Below are 24,375 nucleotides of genomic sequence, written 5' to 3'. Positions count from 1 at the left end.
CAATGAATTAAAAAAAAAAAAACAAGCGAAATAACAAGCAAATTTTTGTAAATCGTATTGTTAAATTTATTGAAAAAAACAGATGTAATTTCAGCACAATAAATCAATTTTATAACTGAAAGTTTTGGTAGCAAACAAGAGATGGATAGTATTTTAGTCAGACGATGATAACTTGATATAGAAAAACCACGAGGATTAAAAATTAAGGAGAAAACGAAAACTATTTCATAAAATGAATTTTCTTTGTAAAATTTCTGCTCTAATCGGCATCTGTGTGTTTATTTATAGTTGAACTATAAGAATATCAAATTTTTTATTTTTACTAAAGGTAAACAATCTGGCGACAAACAAACGACATATTTTTTGGCTGCAATTATAACAAAATATTTTCTTCTAGCATATTCTCAACTACATAAAACTTAAAAGTAAGATCATTTAAAAATACATTTTAAAAATTGACATTGAAAAATTAAAAATTAAAACGTATTTTAATAAAAACTACGCAAAAAACTCTTAATTTATATGTAAAAAATCGCAGCCGTGACGTGACAGTGCACGCGGGAACATAATTTTCATAAGCTTTCCGCTCAATTTTCATAATGGAAATCAACTAAAGTGGCATTACGTGAACGGTTTTACATATGAATGACTCATTTTGAAGTGCCGTCGTAAAACTAATAATTCCCTTGTCTATACTTAAATTAAACATTAGCCAATTACTAGGTAAAAAAAAAAACTTAGTTAATTGGATTGCATCAGCTTTCGACTCTAACTTACATAAAAAATATATGAATCGTGTGTTGTTGTCGGCGTACATACGTGATGATTGCGGACAGTAAAATGTACTTGTATTGTTTGCACTTCATGTTTAAAAAACGTTGCAGATTGAACAATTGTTTATTTTGAATGACAACAAAAGACCGAACAATTATATTAAAATCCAACGATACGAACACTTTGTCATAGGTAACTAGCAGTAGATTTAAATTAATTTTCTATTGAACTATAGCTATAAATATACTGCACCTATTTTTATAAATTGTTAATTTATGTTCGCATGAAATACCAACATAATAAATATCGACGGCCGGCATTATCTTGCTCGTTTTGCGAAGGAATGCGCCGCCGCCGGTGATATATCAATTAAGAGTCAACGAGGCATTTATTCATTAATTTTGATCTGACAGAATCATTTACGGCAACAAAAATATTACACAAAAGATAAAACATTATATATATAATCCTAATATTATCATGCGAAGTTTTTTAATATCTTTTTTTATTATTTCTGTGTCACAATGTACGGCTTCATAAAACTAAACAACATTAGATATGTAACGAGATTGTGTACAATAGTTTTTGTCACCAGGCTTCGTATCACTAAGTTATAAAATCAAGTCATTTAAGTGACAAAATGTTAGGTTACTGCCGCATCCTACCCCCTCACCCTCCTGCTTTGCCACCTTACGCTGAGCTACGCTACGCTGCGAGGCGCTATCACCCCTTTCGAATTACTATTAATGAAATATCTAGATGTTTAGTGTTATCAGGGTGAGGGACCGACTTGTAATTTTAATTAATTTTAGTTGCCAATAACTGTAAAGTAGGGGCGGATGTTTAATGGATCATTGTTTCTAAAAGCCAATCATTATCTCGTCTGTATTGTGTTGATATCGCTTTTACTTCAAAACATTTGTATATATAAATAATTTAATTTACTTTTATATACTTAAATAATCGTAACACAAAATGATTCGTATAAAATTAGCAAATATTGGCATATTTATTAAATTAATATAACACACAAGCATTCGGTAGTGTTAACCAATCTATATATATAAAAGAAAGTCGTGTTAGTTACACCATTTATAACTCAAGAACGGCTGAATCGATTTAACTAAAAATTAGTGGGCAGGTAGCTTAGAACCAGGAAAAGGACATAGGATAATTTTTACCCCGTTTTCTTTTTCTTTTTTTTTTATTCCGCGCGGACGGAGTCGCGGGTAAAAGCTAGTTATTTATATACTATTTGCCTATCATCAAAAATGAACATCTTATTAACATAGTACGTTAACATTGTACATTAATTTAAAAAGCTCGTATGTACCTTGTCTTGTGGCTACGTGTCTTTACCTAACTTAGCTAGAGCCTTCTGGTAACGGCCGCTATAAGTAATACCGCCTCTCACTTAAAATGATAAACACATGATGTAAACTTCAGGACATTTATGCTCATTATTTATTACATTACCGTGTAATAAAAGTTAATATGATTTTCGTGTCGTTTATCTCTGCCAAATATGAGAATAACTAGATATATGGCAGCGATTATGAAGGGTTTGGTGGTGACTTGTGAAGCGGTTCATACGACGAACATCACCAGTCTGGAAAGACTGCAGCAACAAAGAAGAGAGTGGTTTATACAGTAGGAAGTTTTATTTTTGTCGTATTTCGATGTTTTAGATATTCTATTATTTGTTATTTTATAAAAATCTTGTCACAAAGTATTGTAGCGTACGAAACATAACTGCGAGTTCTTTTGTGTTGTCGTGTGCAATGCGAAACTATTACGATTTTCATTTTCAAAAATATACTTTACGCAGAAACATTTTAGAAGAAAAATCTTAACAACTACCTTACCGTACTTGAATTTTTAATCTTTAGACTTAAAAGAAATGCAATTCCCATTCATTAAGTATTTTACTTGTTATTAATAACATTATGATCTTCGAAAGTTCTCAGTTTTTGATGCGTTTTGTTTACATAAAATAACCATACTAAAGTATATTTGGTGTAGCGACAAATAAATAGGACGAGCGCTTATGAATATTCATAAAGAGTAATTATCATAAGCAAATAGCAAGGTAGCGCTCCGACCCCGGCTCCGACACTAGCGAGGCATTATGCTGGTTCCGTTGTTCTGCGTGGTACCTAGCTTCCTTGTCTTTAGCCCCCGTGCACAACGACAGCGGCGACCGCGGTAACTCCACGCGATCTCATTCACTCTTACGAATTTGCAAGAGATTGAGTTCGACGTACATATAGCGCTCTCCCCGCTCTTTGTGTGAATGGGACCTAAGCATCGCAACTTGGTAACATTTTTGATCGTCGAGGAGCATACAAATTATACTTGAACTTAACTTAAGCTGGGATTAAGTCGATGTCGTTCGAGAACAAGACACTTAGCTACTGTATTTTCGAGGTATTAACTTCTTAGGCTCTTAATGTTTGTAACTTGTATAAGTTTCTGTTCAGTTGTCTGTTTTCAAATCGAGCAATGTGGCCCAGTCCTGGTGTCGGTGTAAATGTATAATAACTCTTACTACTATTATTTTAAGGTAGGAAGGAATATTAAATGAACGTACAAAGAGTGAATAATGCCGATATTGTATGAGCGTTGCGAAATGTGGAATGGTTATTTCTGAAGGTTGCCTTTGCCTCATTAGACTGAGGTGAGAACAGTTTAGCGTTTGCTCGGTCACGTTCACACGAGGTGCGCTAGTTGTAAATGTTTAAAGCAAAATTTTGTATGCGTTTTTATGATGAACATTACTGAAAACAATTTCGAAAATTTCTTCCCACTTCAATTGCAGTAATTTTTTCGAGATTAGAACGGAGTCTATGCAATGTGTTGAAGGCGAAGTATTCGTTACTCAATATCTAACTTTGATAATATTCGCTAAAACCATGGTTTACTCTAGATGACTAATTGTTACTGGTCGTTATGAAGTGACAGTACTGGGTCTACATAAGTTTCAACTGGAAACTACATACGTTTTAAATTTATCTATTCATATTTGATTCATCACTGAGGTAAGTGATTCAACGTGATGTTTGAGTGCCGCTTCTCGCCGCACTCGCGTTATATTTTCCTCTCGCGTTGGGTTTTTAAACTGTTGTTGGAGGATTTAAAGTGCGAGGAATTGCCAACCCTCTGCGCGGCTTTATCCCAGCAACCCTCCTCTCTATGCAAATGTCTGTCGCTACGCGGCGTCTCCCTTGTAATTGTTACGAGTAATTAAAAGCGGTTCTCGTCGCCTCACTCTGCGTGAATCGGAAATTATACTCTAATGTTCTGCAAAGTAGTGGAGGGTTTAGACGTTACAACTCTAAATGTAGGTATCGGAGATAAAAACACAGATGACGCCTACAGTTGGCTTTTCCTAAATTTCTATACTACGAGTATTTTACATGGAAGAAATGTTAGTCGACTGACCGTTCTGTTGCCGAGGTTGCGCACGCGGCAGCTGAGGTAGGCGGACTTGCCGACGAGCGCGGTGACGTTGCGCGGCGTGGCCGCGTCGAAGGTGGGCACGAGGCGCGCGCTGCCCGCGCCCGGCAGCGAGTTCACTGATCCCGCCCCGCCCGCCACGTCGCATGCGCCTAAAACAAGCGAATTTTCTATTAAAGCAAAAGTATATCTATAAAAATAACTCTTACAATCTCGTCGAGGCTGCTCTGTTATGTAATACCTTATAACTGAAACGTAGTTAACGTAAAAGATAATAGATCTACAAATTATAAAGGGTCGTGTTTACTGCTGAAACAAAATAGGGCCGAGTTTGTTTTGTATATTAAAACTATTTCAATTATGAGGCTTAATGAAATTGTAGTTGTGGGCGTGTCCCGTGTTGTGTTATGTACAACATCATATGAATCGTAATCTGATTTAAATTTAACATAATCCTAATAAAAAAATCGTTGTTAAACAAGTAAGGTAAAAGAACGAAACCAATATATCAGTGATTGGTGAGAAATGGAGATTATTGTTTGTTGGGTACATTGTTCTGTATAAAAATGTTTTAGGCTAAATAAAATGTAAAGATTCTTCGAGTTTCCGAGTACTGTCTTCGGTAGACGTCACTGTTCGATATCTTCTGGGAACTATTATGTCCAAAAACAAATGGTTTTCGTTAAATCAAAGTTCGAATTTAATAAAACTGAATCACTTGCGAAATACTCTTTCTCATGGTTCATATATATATAGATATAATGTAAAGTCACACTTGTGTTCAGAGTACCTACAGCTGCAGATAAACATGTTGTATTGTGTTTCATTAGTTCTCAAAATTACAACTTGTCTTATCAAGCTAATTAAAGTAAGCAGTATTACGGCGATGAGACATTAAGGAGCTAAAGCAATTCCAAATTAACAAAAGAATGTTGTGAGAAGTAAAATTGAAAGGAGCTGCTATGTGCTAGAGGGACGTGAGCGGAGCGCGGAGGGGGGGGGGGGGGGGGGGAGTTGTGTTTGCAGACAAAGATCTAGCGCAGGAGCCTTTTTAAGTCGGAGCGGGCTCTTTGTGTGCTCAAACTATTTTAATTAAGCTTCGAGAGATAAGACTCGAAACTCCTGTCGCTTACGTCGTTACCAACTTTGGTGAGTGGCTCCGGCAAGCAGATTGAGTTCTCAAGCTACGACCTCCCTTATTCAGTGTGCAAAGAGCTCTCATTTAATGTCAGAATGTTTCATGTGCTATATTTGTAATGTAATTGTAAACTTGCACATAAAGACATGTGTTTAGTAAAATTGATAACAGATAAATGTAATTATGAAAAAATATTACTGTGTGGTTGCTATGTATGTTCTTACTGACAGACTTTATTAATATATAATTTTTTAACGTAATAGCTATAGAATAACAAGCTAATGATAAACTTTTTTAATATGTTATTAAACAGATTTGTTCGGTCGCTTCTAACTTTTGGTCATTTATCTTGTCCGCAGCAAAAATGACGCAATGGCGACTTAATCAATCGGCCATCAGCGGCACGTGATGGATGAGCGGCTAACTGGGGCCGATCAGAATCACAACCAAATACAGTTTTTTTTTTCTACTTAAATGACGGCAGCTCTCACAAATGGGACCAATAAGGTGCTATACCTAATAACTTACTTAAAGTACATACTTTAATAATAAAATCAAAGATGTTTATTTTGCCCAGGCACTAACAATAACAGTTATTGTATAATATACTATATAAGTAATAAAACAATCCCAATTTATCTCTAATAATTTTCAAGGCTTTCACGATAATAAGATAAAATATCAGACAACAAATAATTTGTTCCGTTTGGATTTTGTTTTTGATGAAATTTGAAGATTTTATTTACAAATATGTTATTTAAAGAAATTTATTTTTGTCTCTTAAAATATTTTTCGCTAGTAAATATTTATGAAGAGTGAATTGTCATTAAATTCATGCCCTTTCAGTGTCATAGGTGTTATAAACAACATGTCAGTTTTATTTAGATAAAAGCAACGAAGTATAAATTGTTTATTATTGTTCGTGTTGACTGACGCTATGCACAGGCTTTCCAGAGTAGTTTCATCAAAACGACGTAGGGTAATCAATGCATACGTTCAGATCGTACGATGCGTCACAAGACTGATAAGAGCCAGACCACACAGTGCCTGCAGTGCCCCCGTTCCTGCTCTTTGATGTTGAGATGTCGTCGAAAGCATTCGTTGCGTCAGTGACCACTTTATGTCCGGCCCTGCGCAGTGTCTTTGACATTTCATGGCTTTTTGAACGCAAATATAGGTAGTTCTGTGTTAATTAAACCTATTATTTATTACACGTACTATTTTAAATCCAATTCAAAATGAGAATAGTAACATTCCAAAGAAATGTTTAACACGTAAGTTTTTTTTTACAGACCGTATTGAATACATTTTGAATTCTAACCCATTTAGTTTAAATCTAAACTAGCTTACCCCGAGCGTCCGTTGCTGTCTGCGCCCGTCTCCGCCCGCGTCAATCACGTCGCGACCCGCTTTCTGCCGTCACGTTAACGTCACACTAAAACGCGATGCTGATTTATTTCAGTTTGTGTTAGCAAGTTACACCAACTAACGGATCGGGACTCGGGCCTTGTTTATTTGTTGTTATAGGTCTGTTTTATATTGCGAGGGCCGAGGGCCGCTCCGCGGGCTGTTTGGGCAATTCGTGTACATTACATATAGAAGTTTGCCGCCGGCCGCTATTAGTGAACCGTATTAGTTGAGGGCGCTGGCGTCGCACACTGGATCTTATTACGCAAGTCGGAGGTACACAAATATGTAAATTGCTGTTGTTAACGAGGCACGTGTGATAGTTCCAGCTGAAGAAAACAATAACCATCAATTTTGGAAGTTATTCAATTTAGAATGGGTAATGTTATTAAACATGTAAGAGAATTGTTATATCTGCTCACGTAATTTATGTTGCGCCAGGCTTTGTTGTTATACGTCAGAAGTACGTCAGTTAAAAGTAGAAGATGTTTCAAATCAAGTTAGAAGATCTTTTCAATGCTTTTCAAGATATAAAATTTCTTTAATTTTTCAAATAAATTAAGGAAAAGTCCAAGAATTTAACAGAAAACTCACTTTAGTAGCAGCGGCAAATCAATTTTTTAAAAACGGTTTAAAAAGAAAAATCGTAAAAGGTTAAGTTAATGTATAAGGAAATAAATTAAAATATTGTAGTCCTCCCGGTATGTTATCTGAGCCGCCATATTGCGCTCACCCACTTTATTGAACGTCATTTATCAGCGACTCAATTGAAAATAATTTGTCGCTGTGTGAATGTGACCTAGAGCTATCATTATTCAGAATTATAGCGACTTGAGGAAAATTAGGCATTTATTTGTCTGGAACTTAATATATGAGCTCCCCTGTCTCTGTGTTATTATGTTTGATATCATTTCGTAATTCATTCGTTCATAAACTGTACCTACATTATCTTAACCTTACAACTCAATTAAAGACAGATTTAAATAAAAGCCTAGTTATAAAAAATGGGAATTTTAAACTCTTACTTAACTTCCTCGCTTTTAACGGGGAAAATTTAAATACTTTAGAAATTATTCATCCCGGTGCAACTGCAACGTCTCACAAGATTATGAGGTCGTAACGGCGTTGGCCGCGCACACTGCACACCGCACGGGGAAGCAACTTTCCAGATCTACGGAAACGGGGGCTGCGGAGGACTGCGGAGGACTGCGAGGGGGTGCGGGGAGCGACCGGGAGCGTAATATAACAGGACATTAAGCTAAAACTCTGCCTTGCCTTCAGATAGATTTATTATCTTCCAACTAATATTTACCTGTAAATTGCAGGTAAGTTCCGCTCACTTGTCCTGCTTGCTCCTACGTATTGTTACTCTTACAAGAAAAATGATTTCCGATCTTTAGATCCAGATAAGTTCTTAGCCATCTAATGAAGAATTGCGAATGATGCCCAACTAACCTTACTAAAGACAAAGATATCTTAGCTAAACTAATTATGAACCTTCGATAATCGGAAAGACTTTAAGAAGCAGAGCTCAACTCCAGTAAATAGTAATACGAAATGATTACTAAATATGTTGTTAACTTGTAAAATGAACACAAAAGGGATACACGTTGGTATAACAACAAGGGCGTTACTAATGAATCAGATTTGCGAGCGCTACACGTGGGGGGAGGGGGGGGGGGGCGTCGCGATTGCTTTTCTGACTCATATTTAATTAATTCGAGCGTTAACCAACTCTATCCAACGATTAAAATTAAAATAACAACCGGATTTGTGTCGCAATTTCACGAATATTTTATGTGGAATGCTATATTCATTTGTAAAATACTAACAAGTGTAAATAAATAACTAAAGTGAGTACCTGCTGATTAACTTTTTTTTCATATAGAAGTATTGCAGTGACGTCATCTATACGCCTGATTGCTCAATTGCTCACTTCAAATAAGTAAATCGTTTGCTAAATTTATATTCCAGTAAATGTTGTATTATATACATAACTCTGTCAGAATTGTTCTAAATTAAACAGGTGTGTATTTAGGAAATGATAAATGTACTCGAGGCTTAGTTTAATATCCTGCTACCGCTGCCCCCCCCCCTCCCCCTCCCCCTCCCGCACCCCCGCAGCACTGATACCTTGTCCCTTGCAATCTCCGAATAGTTTAATGTAATATTCATAGTGGTGAGACCGTCCCCTTAGCCCCGCGTCTCGTGAACACACGACGACTCTACTCCTCCTAACCTCGCCCACTACAACTAAACATGCTCCTCCTATATATCCTCCATGTCTAAATTACAATTACCTCTGAGATACAGTAAACATGCGACGAGACTAGTAAGATTATATCTACATTTTAAATTATATGGGGACCTGTGTGTCTATGTGTGGAATTGTCTATTGACATGGAAATTTACATGTTCATTGTCAAATTTTGCAAAATGTGTCGGTTACGAGGCTTTCTTACTGCATTGTAACAAAATTGTAAAGTTATTATGATGTGCCGTGTCTGATATTTGCTTTGTTTTTGTATTGAGTTAGTCACCAGAAAGAGTTAACTGAAAACTGTAGTCTACAAATCTTTCAATAGCATAACATTTCTTAGTTGTCAAATTGCAATATTATTGCAAAACTTTAATACTCCAAAGTTAGATTTGGTGAAATTAGTAAACAAACTAATGGAATCGAATTGGTGTAGAATACGCACGACTGCGAACATTTGATTTGCGCCCACCCGACCCAGCGGAGTGACGTGGCACGGCGGCGCTGCGGCGGTGTGGAAGCGATGTATGCAACTAACAAGGGTGTCACCAACACGTCACGCTCAAATTTGAGAAATGTCATTCTGCTTTATTAAGGAAGCAATAGTAAGTAAACTACATACATCTTTTGTATGTAAATATAAATAAAAACAAAATTCTCCTCCGCCTGGAAATCCGTGTTAAGTAGTCGCTTTCATTTCAAATAGCTGTTAATAAAAAGATTTTATAAACAAAGCGAATAAAGCGATTAAATGAGGGGCATCTAAATGTGTTCCGATTTGCGTATTCATAACACGACACTCGCTATTCTAACCTAATTCCGAATATTAAGTTGGAGTTGTGTTTGCAAACGGCCGCGTCACGAGCGAACGGCGATAAATTCACTGAGCTCATTTGCAAAGCCAAGCCCCGCTCCCCGGGCACAATGTGCTAGGTGAATCACCTACTTAATAAGTTTCATTGTGAGATCTAATCATAACGATTATGTGATACGAGCTGCGAGCGGCGGCTTGCGGTTTAGCTCCGGAATATCGGAGTTTAACAAATCATAGTAAAGTGAAGTCACGCTTAGTTATATTATGTGACGGAAACTGATGGATGACATTGCCTATTACAATTTCCCTCGGAGCAAATAAACCAACAAAACCTTTAAAGAAACTTAGAATTTTAAAACAAACTGAGACATGTTTCCAACAGTTTCGACGCAAACCGTTAATAACAATCATAACAACCAACACGCTATTGAAATAATCATAAAATTAAGACGTGTTCCGTAAAACTAGATTACGATATTCCCTTGTAACATTTTACTATGTACGGAATGTAAGGGGAGGGGACGGGCAGGGAATAAGGATCAGACTCTAGATCTGAGCTCGTAAAACTAAATGGACTCTCAGAGAGCGTCACTTCTATCTTTCAACGTGTTATATGAGTAAGGACTTTGGAAAAAGTTGGGCCGTTTGGGATTATCAGCGACGTAACGCATTAACCAAAGTTTCCGGTTCAACAAACCGAATGACTGTTGGGTTTTATTGTTAATGGCTTCGTCCTTAACTCGATAAGGGTTATATATGATTACGACAATGTAAATATTATGTATTAAATGTGTTGTTACAGTTTACATTGTAAACCTTTCGGTGCAATCGCCACAGCAATAAAAAATAACATATCCGCAGTGTATGTATGTACATCAGAACAATATAGGTAATTTAAAAGCAACTTTTTAATGTAAAACCGATACGTACTTATTAAGTAAATAAATTAAGTAATAATAAAACCATGTGCTGGCCATTAGAGCAGCCAATGGATATACCGGGGGCTGTGGCGGGTGCGGGGTGAGGGTGCGGCATTGAAACATTAATTGCAGCATAAAGTTATGCCCTTTGCTTTGTTAGTCCGTGCGTTCGACGCATCGACTGCGGCGCGACGCGGCGGATAGTTTGCCTTTGTTCAACCTAAATTAATTGCAAGTTTTGTTTAGTTATGAAGGCCAACTATTTCGTACACAAATCTAATTGTTTAGTTCCAAATGGGAACAATGATAATTTCCATCCACTTTTGAACTTAGCAAATAATTTTAGGATAGGAATCATGGATGTAAATAGTTTGGTATACCTACATATGTATTATTCAACATATTAAACAAAATGAAAATTTGCTTTTTCGCGATTAATTTCACACAGATATAAACAATCATAAATTTTACATGGGAATGGAACGTATCTGAATTGATAGTTTGCGAAGTGGTAGTGAGAGCCGGTGCGGTGATGCGGTGTGGTGCGGTGTTGTGCGGTGTGGTGCGGTGCGGGGCGGGGAACTACAATAGTTAGTACAATACAATGGTATGCGAGTGATGCAAACTAATCGACTTAATAGCGTCGTCGGTCGCGAAGTTGCCTCCATTGTTACTGTGCCCGTGTCCGTGTCCCGGCGCGGTGCGGTGCGGCGAAGGCGGCTGACTAATGTCGCTGCCTCTCCACCACAACTTTGCTCTCAAAACGATTCCATTCTGTTTGTTGGTAAGAAACTTGTCTTGCTTCATCTTTTGTTCTAGTTCTAATATTTAAAACTATTCAAACTGGCATTCATTTTAAGATAATAGAAACTGTTTAGTAATCTGTTTCACTTCATCTTTATGAAAGAGTAGAATTATAAGAAATGACCACGAATATTATTTTTTAGCACAGCGGAGTAAACAGTTTAGTAGTAACCGTTAACTTGGTACCAAATATTCTAGAATAAAATAAGCAGAAAAAAGGAATTAGGTTTGTGACTGCAATGCTGTAAAAGTTATTGAAGCAAAATTTAACTTATAATTACCTTTGGACTTTAGAATGGCTATGTTCACTAGAGCAACATTAGGTACAGGAGAACGGAGCGGCAAAGTTTAAATAGGAAACGATTTGTTTCTAAGTACTTGTTATATTGGCTTTTGATATTCATTTCATGTTACAATAGAACTTCGGTTCATTTAATTCTTCTAAGTGCGAACAAAATGCAATAAAAACAAAAGTTGACGCATAAAATCGGTCGGATTTGAAACAACGAGATCTACAATATTCTGAGATTTCATAAACAGAATTATAGCATAAGAAATAAGTTACAATACCAATCTCTTTCTATACATTGTTTGAAATGTTTTTATTGTGAGTAGTAGGTAGGTATCCTCCTATATCATGTTGGATACAATCGGCGTCCACTGTTCGGCGTCCTCTGCCCGGCGCTCGGCTTTCAGTGACGTCTAAACTGCACACAATAACTTAGCGCCCACTTCCGCGACGCAACTTTTCTGGGACAACGCTCAATAAAGAATTTATGATCCTTTGAGATTTATTTCACTTCTGACTGTTTTATTTTCGAAGAAATCTTGAGAATTTTATGTAACGTTATGTTAGAAAACGTTTTAAAAACAATAATAACAACGAAAGACGAAGAGTTCATGATTCGGTTCATTTGATAATCGGCCGGTGATAAATACGCACCGCAATATTAGTAAACAACGCATTACGACATTAACAAATTCAAATTAAACGTATGCAAATTCAATTATAATGAGCATACGCAGAACTATTGTTAAACTAAATATATAATGCACAATTTCACATTCATTTGTGAAATATGGTTTTTAATTAACCTCAGTGAAATGATTTACCGGCAAATTAAGCAAATTATCCGACAACGATGGTATTGTGTTAGCTAATTCAGTGCTGTTCATTCTGGATTCACTAAAATAGTCAAAGTTCATCCGTGCAATGAATAAAATTGAATCTCTGTATAAAAATAATCGAAAAAAAAAACATATTTCATGCATATTTAATTTTCGTCTGGCTTTCATCAATAATATCTAAGATTTTGTCATATTTTAGAAACACCTCAGAGATCAAAATTCACGTTTAAAACATACTGTCGTCTCTGTTATAACAAATATAATGACAGGGTTAACGATATGTTCAATAAATAAATTTGAGCCTTAGAAGCGAACAATAAGTGCTTCAGTTGGCATCAATTATGATCCTGTGGTATCGGGCAGGAGGGGAGTGCAGCTGGCGGGGGATGGCTGCTGACGGCAAACGTCTGTGGTAACATTTGAAGTGGCCACTTACTCGTGAGTATGGGATAATTGCCACATTCTATTATATATCAACAGCCAATTATATTTGCCTTTAAGTGTATAAGAGATGCATGAGGCATAAGTTGAAATTGTCGAAAAATAGACTTTGTTTATATCGTGATTAGATTAAATTTAATATGTGTTTATAGTTTATTCGTCCCGATTTTGTTTGTATATTTTAACAGAGCAAATTTAACTCTATTTAGTAAATGTGTAAATAGTTACAGACAGGTTTGTCAGTTTGAACAATAAATAATGTTTGATCGATTACAGAAGTCCTCAAACACAAAACTGCGCGACAGGGAACGGGCGGGCCGTAAGCGTACGCTGCGCCACGCACTTCTCGCACTACCGCGCGCTACATGTTTCATTTGAATTTAAAACAACAGCTGTATTTGTGCCGAGTATATCGTACGAGATCGAAATAAAAAACATATTGACTTATGTTCCACTTAAAGCCAAGCATGGAAAGATATCAATTCTAAATTAAGTTACGGGCAAGTTATATATACGTCGTCCGTTGGTACTTTGCCTCGGCGAATTATAAAGACGCGTCAAATTGCTCATCAAACTAATTCATTTACCAAGTGGCGTATTATATTTCGAGACGCTTTGTGACATTTTATTGGTTGTGATTTTCTGTGCAGCCAATGAAGAGCTGCGGAGTAGCGGTCAATGGTGACAAGTGACAATGCAACTGCCAATTAAGTGTCACCTTTACCAATTGTCGAAACAAAATAATACTGTATAACGAAGTTATTGTTACAAGATAGGATGATCTCGTATGAAGTACCTACATCGGACTTCGGTTGTAGAGTGCACATGTTCAAATTCATTTTTCAATAATATCATCGCGAATGTATCCGATACTACAGAGTTAATTAAATTGTCATGTGTGTGTGTGACAGTGGCGAGGGTAGCGGAGGCTTGGGCGTGGGCGGGGGCGGGGGCGGGGGTAGAGGCAGACGCTCTAAAACTCAATCGTTATTTTGATACGAATAAAAGTTATTCGTTTATCTATACACGGATGACAGCCCGTTAAATTTTTTAAATGAAATTGAAATATTGAGTTTTGAATACGATGACTGTAATAAGCCCTTACACATATCACCATTTAATTTGTATACTCTGTGGTATAGTTATTTAATGATGAAGACGAAAACAGTCTTAAAAACAAGGATTTGTTTGTTAATATGTAAACATTTAACACAATACAACTTGATTTAGAAATTCATTACGCATGTCGTAAACTGCTATATTTCAATTAAGATTAATTTATTAGTTAAAGATAAGTTTCCTAAATAATAAACTAAGTAATATTAATACACTCTGAATTAATAAGATTTTGTAGCGACAAGTTTTGTTTATTCAGCAGAAATCTCAAAGCAACCAATTTACATTGGCAAATTGAGTTCCACCCCCTGTTCGGCAAGCAGCAGGGAGCTGTTATTAAATACGAAGTAAGTAAATGGTAGTGTTACCTGCCAAGAAATTCTTTAACTCGTTAATTGAATCAAACGATAAGAAATTGAAAAATATAATTTTAATATCATTTATCAAACAAAGTTAACAAATGTCAATAGGAAATTTAATAAATGTAAGCTTACTTTTAGTGTGATCTAAAAAAAAATCTATGCATTAATAATGGCTCTTAGCTATTGTGTTAATACAAAAAATATACCATAACACGATTAGCAAATTAAATTTATGTCCAAATGTTGTCAATAGTCCTCTATTCAATTGCCAAGTGGTCCAATTAACAAGCACCACTTGGCAATTTGCAGCCGTCGAGGACATTCTCAGTGAAGCGGTGATATAATATTCATAGAGGGAGGTTAAAACGCCTCGGCCTCCAGTGACCACTGCGCTCCTCACCGAAGATGGAGGCAACTTCCATTTCGTAACGCTAACAAATTGATATCGCCGCCTTCAAAGATGACACTAAACAATTACACTGCCAATTTCACGTTCCATTAATTCTTTATAATGATAGTGACTATGATTGCTTTGATAAATTAATTAATGAATATAAATATAGAGGGAAGTTTTTGATTGATTACTTAGTCGGTAGCTGGCTTGAGTAATATTTTTTTATAATTCAAAATACACAAGTAAATGACTTACTAAAGGTTATTAATGTTATGCAATATAGTAGTAGATCATTTTGTGTCTATAAGTGCAGTCGTTAACGCTTTTGTTTTCTCTTCATGCATCAACACGAAACTTTACAGTTTCAGAAGTACACGAAGCATGTCATAAATTCTGCAAACAATTAAAACAATCGTAGGGCAAATGGCAGCATTCTACAACTGTAACTAGTTGGAGCAACTGTGTCTAACAAAGTGTCTCCGGCGGCGAGGCGAGGTGGTGCGGCGGCGGCGGCCGGGCCAACAATGCACGATGGCGCCGAAGCACTGCTAACTAACCAAATTAATTGCCACATCCCCGCCCGCCGACTACATTCCTGTCGCTCCTGAAGAGTAACAATAGAGACAAAACAATTCGACAACAACCGTATAGCGAACAACCTAATAAGTTGTCGTGGTGTACAATGCTATAAGTTTACATAAACTTGAGTCTTGAGTATTGACAAACAATATTTCACAAGGAAGAACCATAATGATAACGAAATTTTATTATGCATAATGCATAGGTACATTTTACAACGGTGCCATCTGTAAATAAATTACATTGTAGAAATTTGTAAAAAATAAAATACACGCTAAGATTTTCGCATAAAGTAGTTAGAAGATATGTATAGGTAAATCTCGACATCAATTATAAAGTAAAACTAATTTAGAATGAGGTCGAGAAGTCGGGAGCGATGAAATCGATGTTCCAACTGCTGGATGCAAAACTGGAGCGAGATAGTATTTGAACAATGGATGAGATCGCTTTCTAGATACGAGTTGATCCATTGATATTGGTGCGGATCTTCAAATTCAATTTCCTCCAGACATTAAAATCCAAACACAATCAACTAGAAGAGTATTCAAGACGCCGCGTCTTGGCAGCGGAAAGCGACGCGGCGGAGCGTTAAACGTTGAATCTCAACAAGACAATATACATCTTAATTTTAAATTAGTTTTGCGTTTACATTAAATTGATAAAATTACATTGTTGAATAGAGATCGAGCATAGATACCTTAGTGTCTAGATTGTCTGTGTCGAACTATTGTCGGCACATTAATTTACTGTATGAACATAAAAGCAAAAGAAAACTAACAATCTTTTTTAATTTTTTTTTGAAACTGAAATCTTTAAGATCTTGATTAATGTTTGAAAGGTTACAAAAACCTGCAGACAAGATGGCTCAAATACATCAACTCTGCTTACAACAATCGACAAATCTCCTCGCGCCCTCCGTGGCCTGAGTTACACGCGGCAATAACTCAACGTAGTGAACTTAGCGGGGATACGGTCACTTCATAATTTATGGCGGGAGTTGACTAACGGGTGGATCTCCGTAACGATCTCTCACACTTACATATTGAGTGGCCGACAAGTACGCCATCGTATGGAAACTGGCTGGATTTTTTTTTCATTAAATTTTTCTATTTATGAAAATATTTTTAAACTTAGTTTAAACAAAAATCATGATGCAACATAATGAAAAAAAAATGTGTTCTATTCCGCGTAGCTTCAAGATAATTATCAACTCAATGTTGGTATACGTAATGTAGGTAATGATAGTAGATAGAATAGTGTTTGTGTAAATGTGTAAGTTGCAGATAGAAAAACAGATTTGCAATGTAACTTCTTAATTCTTCTACTATATTTTAGAAGTCCCCCATCCACACTGGTTAAAATCAGTAAACTACATTTACCGTGGGTTTCTGAGACCAATATCTCCGTTTAAATCATATTCTACGTTTAGAAAACAATAAAAAGTTATTGGTTATTTAAAAGATGTCCTTGATATAAAATAAAGAGTCTTTCGTAAAGTTTATATTTACTTTTAGAATGGATAAAAGGTGCAGTTACAATAGCGTGAGACCGCAAACGTCCGCACGCCGCGCCCGCCCTGCGCCCGCCCTGCGCCGGACCCACCGACGCATTCGTTTGATGTGCAGCGGTTACGTTTCGTTTTCGTTAATTGAACGCCAGCTAAAAAAACATTGATAAAACAGTTTTTGTTGCGGCCGTCACAGTTGTAATTTGATTTTTGTTGCTTTCAATGATTCGAACAATGTGTTATTTTCAATGTAAAAGATATTTTTATTTACTTTGTTATATTTAAAATATTTTTTTTAAACCCAATAACTAACATCGTAGTAAATATAATTTAATCTATAGCCCAAACATATTCTTTCTAATTCACAGATTTTCCACTTTTTAAGTGAGTTTACTGACGAACAGATTTGATTTTTGTTTGTTAACCAGAGATGACGTCATATAACGAACTTTAGCAGCGGTAAGATCGTGAATACGGGATGTATCTGCCTGTATATGTAATGTACCGAGCAGATAGATGTTATCCTCTAGAGATAGACACGTGTCGCGACTGCTCGTGTCTGATGAAGGCACTATAATGTGCACACAGACTTTGACACCTAAATTGAGTGGCGTTCAAATAGCGATGAAAGCTTGGTGCTTTATTTAGTATTTTTGGAAATGTATTTAAAATTACATTTTCACACAATGTTTGTCGAAAAGCCCTTGTGAGACTTTGGGACTGTACACACAAAATAATAACCTATATCTTGTAATCAGGTTAGAGGATTTTCCAGTGCTCAGCGGGGCTTTACCTGGCTGCGCGGATAGTCATCCCGGATTACGGTGTCTCAGCCTCCCTGCGCCCCGGAGTCCCCGCGTCCCAGCGTCCCAGCGCACTAAGTAACGACCATCGTTGTCGCACCTCCCCAACTTATCCCTTAACGCCCCAGTCTTAGTTGTTGTTGGTTTATAATTAATGGATACACAGCAGAGCTGTTCTATAGTTTCGTTAACTTTAATAAACGTTTCAATTTACGAACGCGTTAGTTTGTGACATTGTATTAAAACAACATAAAGGATTAGCTTCGCTTCGCGCGTTTCTTAAAGGATTAGCTTCGCATAAAGTAGGTACGTAACAGCTTGTAACCGCGTATATCGAATCATACTCATAATCATTATATCATCTTAATTTTTTGCACAGAAAGAGAGACAACATATGTATAAGCTAATGTTTCAGCAGTGCAAACTCTCTGTTAGAATAAAGAGTATAATATCGAAACATTTTCGTAATTGCTTTATATTCGAGTCGACGGCGGCTGGCAGTTAAATTGTATGTAACGTACATAGGTACCAAAATGCGGAACATGGAGGTAATATCGTGGAAGTAAATCAAACATACAAACGAGCCGCGCCTCGTATTAATATTATGCGCTCAATGTACAACACATTTAATTTGAAATATCATATTTAGTTCGGTTAAAACCAAACTCATTTACACCATTTGTATTTAATTCATAAAGTATATAGGAAACAAGTATTGTTATATTAGCAGGCAGTGAAAACGGCTCTGTTGATACATATAGTTAGTTTAAAATATACATACAACCAGGTGTCTGCGGTCACTTCAATGTTGATTGCTGAAATCCATGATGACAAACAATGATTTGCTAGAAAACCGTTGTCTTTGTGATTATTTTCAAAAACAGAAAAGAACTAAAGGCGATACTAGGTATCGCTGGGAAGGCGGTGACGTGGTTCTACGTTGCTGTTATCGTGTGGAGTCATAGGGAGAGTTCTGCCTCTCCTGGGGAGATAAATGCTGAGGGTTCCGGTGCGTTCCTTTATTGCACTTGAGTTTGGCTATCGAGGGGATTTTAGTTTGTCTAATCCCACATTACCCTGTTTTCCCCCTGAAGGCAGGGTATCTTTGGAAGATTTCAACGCCGTCACCAAAAAAAGGCGTTACGTAACGCGTCCGGTGTAACCCTTGTTGCGGTCACAATCTAATAAACTAGAGGTTAAATGGTAACAGCTTTTTTTTTTACCTCCGTCTGGCTCGTTCTTGTTAAAATACGTGAGCGGTCGTTTTATTTTTCAAAATAAATTTCACTTACCATCCCTTTCACGTTTCCATTAGGTCGAATTACCTCGTTCCAGTTGTTACTTAAAAATAACGTCAAGATGAGAAACGCTATTACCTCGCCGAACCGAGTTAACGGAATTTTGCACGTTCTAACGCAAAATTCAAGATGGTTGGAATCGTTTTTTTTTCTTCAAAGGATTCTTTATTAAAAATCCTATATATTCGGTAGGTAGACAGTGATCAAGCGGTCGATTGTCGGCTTAAACCAAATCGCAGCTACATCCGTTTGATGTCGCCGACCGACTTTCTAATACGGCGCCGTCAAAAGAACGTGAAAACATTGATCAAATGCCGTAATAATTGCCGGGGGCGTTTTATTTCCACGTGTGAAGGTCGTTTAGTATGTTTCTTTAATATTTGTACCAACATTCATAAAGACACGTATTTTATAAATGATAGAATAACACCTTCAAAAATGTTTACGTTAGTTAAATTTATTTATTAACTAGCTGACACCGCGACTTCGCCCTCGCGGAATTAAAAAATAAATTTAATTACCAGCCTATGTGTTCATCTATGCTTAATTTCAGTGAGATCCCTTTAGCCGTTCTGGAAATACCTTCTAACAAACATCCATCCATCTAAACATTCGCATTTATAATATTAGTACCATTAAAAAATAAGCACTATCAGTGGATTGTTCTTTCTGTGGTGTCGTATTTCGATGTCCTTTGATGTTCTTTAGTAGTATGAAAAATAAAATAATTGCGGAATTGATTTCCATCTTATCGAGGGCAGAGCGTGATCTTTCTCATTACAATTTCTCGTCGTTTATAACATGAAACTGTATTATCTGGAACTTTTTTAATATGTCATTCGGGTCACGACGCTACGGCAGCCGCGAGCGTGACACGAGTGAGATACGACCGTGGTTCTGGGAACCAACCTGTGCCTACTGTGTAAATTGAACATTTGCATATGTTTATGTTATCTTGTGCTGATTTAGGCTGAAGGGCGAGCGCGGTGGGCGGTGGGCGGCGGGCGACGGGTTGCGGGTGGTTTTCGGAAAATCTGCGGAAAACTTGCACTAAACATTGACGTCTTCATCAATTACGTGGATTGATTTTTAGCCCATCGATATCTATTTTGGATCGACCGCCAATCGTACCTTTGCTTTATTGTAATTACATTAAACTTTGTATTTTATACAAAGTTTGAACAACGATTGTGAAACGTAACACTGCTGTGTGATCCGGCGCGCCCTGGTGCCAGAGCGCCCTGCAACGATCGTAACTGACAATAAGCGCCGCAAACAGCTGCCCATAGCCACACCGCATCAACATGTTTGCTTTGCAATAAATTACTAATGTCTTATTTTAACACATGTTACTCGAAGTGAAACCAAAAGAAACGGGAAAAACATATCATCTTGGCTGGGGAAATTGTTTACCCTTTCCTCTCTGCTATTACAGGTAAAGGTTGTAAAATTGGTTGTTGTAAAATGATCAAGTGTAGACTTGACAAAGTTTCCTTCACATAAAAATATTTTTATCTTCAAAAATGGACAAGAACAAACTAAGTAGATAATAATGATTACTTTATCTGTTGTATGTAGTCGTATCTATATGTAAAACGAGCAGGATTTTTCCGATCGCAATTTGTATAACAAATTTAAACGTAAAATTTAAAAATTGTGACATTTATTGGCACAATTCCGCTGGGATTCGTATCCAGTATATAATAATATATCACTATTGCTTTTACAAAAGACTTGCATTTTAATACTCACGATTTAAAGTTTTTTTTTTGTTTAAAATGTGAAAAGTAATTCAGAACCCAATGGGGCATTATATTTCCAAGGTTAATGTGAAGGTGCGAGGCGACGTGCGAGCGACGTGCGTGCCGGATGAGCGTGGATTAAGATAAGGTAACGCAGCGCTCGACGCCCGCATTACAGTACGAACTCCTTCGCTTCCAGTATCCTGCATCCCGAAAAAATATCTCTACATTATAACTGTAATCAGTACTTTAGATCATGTCGTAAACGACAAATAATTATATCTTTATGTTGAAAAAAAACAAAATTCAAATAACAACTGCGAAGTTATTGGAAATTGCGCTTGCCCTAAGTATTACATACGATTGTATGAATACTTGTGAGTTGTTTGTTGCAAATGTCTGTTATGCTAACAATTTCTATTACAATTCTTTTTAACATAGAAATATAATCCTGTTTATCATTAAAATGTAAAGGCCTTGTGATAAAAATATGCAAAATGTGTTCTCGAGAAATAAATTGTTGGAATTTGGCGACGATAACGCGCTAACGACCCTTAAGTAATTTGTTTACTGTATCAAAATATACATATTTTATTAGTAACCCGTAAAATTTCTTTACTTATATTGTGAATATTTTATCATTAACTACGTTCACACGGACATTAGAACAGTGAAGCAGAGCAGTAGCATAGTAGTAATGTTCTGTCTCGACGTGAGCAGTAAAACAACTGCTTCAGCCTCACTGCTCATGTGTGAAACTTGACAATTCCACGACTATATATGATTATACAAATGTGAAAAGGTATAAAAATCGCTTTTAAGAATCACACCGCGCTGGCGCTCGCCGATTCTCGGAAGGCAAACATCAAAATTCTATTTTCAAATGTTTCGTGGAATATGACTGTAAACTACAAGACTTCTACACTGAGCTAAAAAGTTAATCCGGCTAAATTGAATGTTGAATATTATTTATATTTAATGTTTGTGTGCATATTAGTCTGTGTTTTATAGATTACAGCACAGTCAAAATAATGGCAGAAAATAAAGCATTAATGAGGTTGCCGTATATCCAGCTCTAAAACTTTTCACTGTAAAACAAAACCTTGCAAATGGAAAAGCTCTCTTCTCTTCCACCCAGATAGGTGCGAAAAAAAGCAAGTGTGGAAGTGCTCTAATTAACGCCTCCCTCTCCTTCCCCCGCCCCCCACACACACCTGCGGAGCTCGCCTTAGAAAAGTGGCCTGATGGAGAGAATGCGAATAAAGTTGCGCCAACAAAAGTTTCCAATACTGCTATAACTCACCCTCGGGGTTGTAAACTTCTTCCTTGTGCGTTAAATTTGAAGATTGTTGTTTCTTTTTTAAGACGAATATAAATACAGTTAGTGGACGAACTGAAATTGTTGCTCATTTCATTTACGTAAATATTGTTTTTAACAACAAATTGTCTTTATTTCTTACCCTCACGCTGAATTATTTAATAAATAAATTATTAATTTTAAAGCAATAAATGAAATTTAATCGCTATGTATTTTTTTTTAAGAAAAGACGTCTTTGAAGTATTATCTCAAATACATTTTGTTATATTCGAAAGGAAATTTAAATCATTAGTAAAACAGTCAAAGAAGGCCTTTCATTGAATAAAGATATAGAAGATATTCATTCATTCATTACATCTCTATTGAAACCGAACGAAGATAATTTTTACCACAAATCATCTGCCTTATAAAAGACTTTCTTCTTATCTATAAAAGCACGGAGCTTTCACTCAAAAACTACCCCTTGATCATGTACAAAATAAAAGATAACATCATATCCGTGCCTTTTCTAAGCGCATTGAAATACACCCATGATGTAAATATTTTCCATGTCACTGACAATAATCTATTTCTGACACTTATCCTTGTGGTCAGCTGAATATAAGATTAAGTGCTCTCTTCAATGGTAAATGACCAATCGCATATTCTGAGAAAATTTGAACAGAAATACAACTTTAAAAATCCACAAGACGTTTGATCATTGTATGTCAAGTTGTAACACATAGTTTTTCTAAACTTCTGAAATAAAACTACTAGTATATAGTATTATATTATCTATGGTAATAATGACATAGTTGATAAGATTAATGAAGCTGAGGAAGACACTAAATGGCAAGGAAAAGATAAAGTAATTTGCTATCGGTACTCTGATGTAGGGCCTTGCGGAGTGCGGACTCTTTCGAGTGTTATATAAAGTGGTCCCTAGTCGGGAATTCACCCACAGCTTGTGATTAACTACTTCAGCATAAATTATACGTGCTATTAACGTTGTTAAAGAAAACATTTTGCACATAATACAAACTTTTATAATTGTACTTAATCTGTTACGACTTACTAACAAAGTGAAATGAAAAGAGCTTGGATTGGGTCTCGACCAGAAAATAATTATTATCCGTTTAAAAGTGTTTCCAATAAGGAAACATATTAAATATTACTAAAATAATCACAATAGAGTATTTTGTTTTTTTTTTTATTTTTTCTACCAAGAAGGTTATATTTGTATCTACTTATTTAGAAATTGTTGTGTAAGCTATTAATATTAGTATTGATAGAGCACAGTTGATATGCAATAGAAACGTAGTGGCTCGTAAACATCCAATTTCACGGACAATACAGAAGGTTTTACAATCCCCGGGGAGTAATGTAGCCGTACCGGGGCGGGCTACTTCGGGCCACTTCCCTCCGCTAACAAACTTTTAATGCTGCCAACATTTTTATTTCGTCGTCCGCTCGAACGTCTAAATTTTTCTAAAGATTTTTCTTCACAGCAACACCCTTTACGTATAAAAGTGTTAATTAACTTCTTTTCTACCTGTACTTTTACGTCGCAATCTAGATTACAAATCAAGGCACACATTTCTCAAAATCACAAACTTGCGAGTACTAATGCTTACAGTTTATAGATTTTGTACAATTTATTAGAACCATTTAATTAAACTAATTTAGAACATCAGTTATAGTTACACACTAATTAGACAGTTACATTTTCTTCAATGAATCATAACCTTCTAGAAGGAAACGATACAATTTCTGACATGATTTTTTGTTATACCTAGTTATATGAATTAAATGCTGCATTTGGTGAATCCAAAACGGTTATAAAATATATGAAGGCTGGTGTGAGGTTGTTAGTGTTGTTTGTTTGTGACGGCGAGTTCGGGCGCCGCACGGAGGCTTAGGCATAGTAATCCGCGGCACATCAAAGCGAGTGGGCCTGCGGACGCGGCTCGCTTTCATCCCATCTCATTTGAAATTCGCTGAAACCCATTTTACCTTTTATCAGCGCCGTAAACTTAAAATTACAGCGACGAGTGTTGCGAAGCGACGACGAAGGGACGGATTACTGTGATCATAGGAGAGCTTAATAGTTCACTTTGATAGTTTACTAATATGTACTT

At 36.4% G+C, this 24,375-nt stretch overlaps 1 protein-coding gene across 1 annotated transcript in view; it reads right to left on the bottom strand.

Moving 5' to 3' along the window:
* Positions 1-24,375, bottom strand: part of LOC106710886 (peroxidasin homolog) — a 104,611-nt gene that overhangs the window by 69,583 nt on the left and 10,653 nt on the right. The window contains exon 3 of the mRNA XM_014503070.2: positions 4,216-4,382. Within this exon, the coding sequence (XP_014358556.2) occupies positions 4,216-4,382 (167 nt within the window). The remainder of the gene's footprint in view (positions 1-4,215; positions 4,383-24,375) is intronic.

The sequence above is a fragment of the Papilio machaon genome, chromosome 2 (assembly GCF_912999745.1).
Source record: "Papilio machaon chromosome 2, ilPapMach1.1, whole genome shotgun sequence".
NCBI lineage: Eukaryota > Metazoa > Arthropoda > Insecta > Lepidoptera > Papilionidae > Papilio > Papilio machaon.
This window is presented reverse-complemented; position numbering and strand designations above follow the sequence as displayed.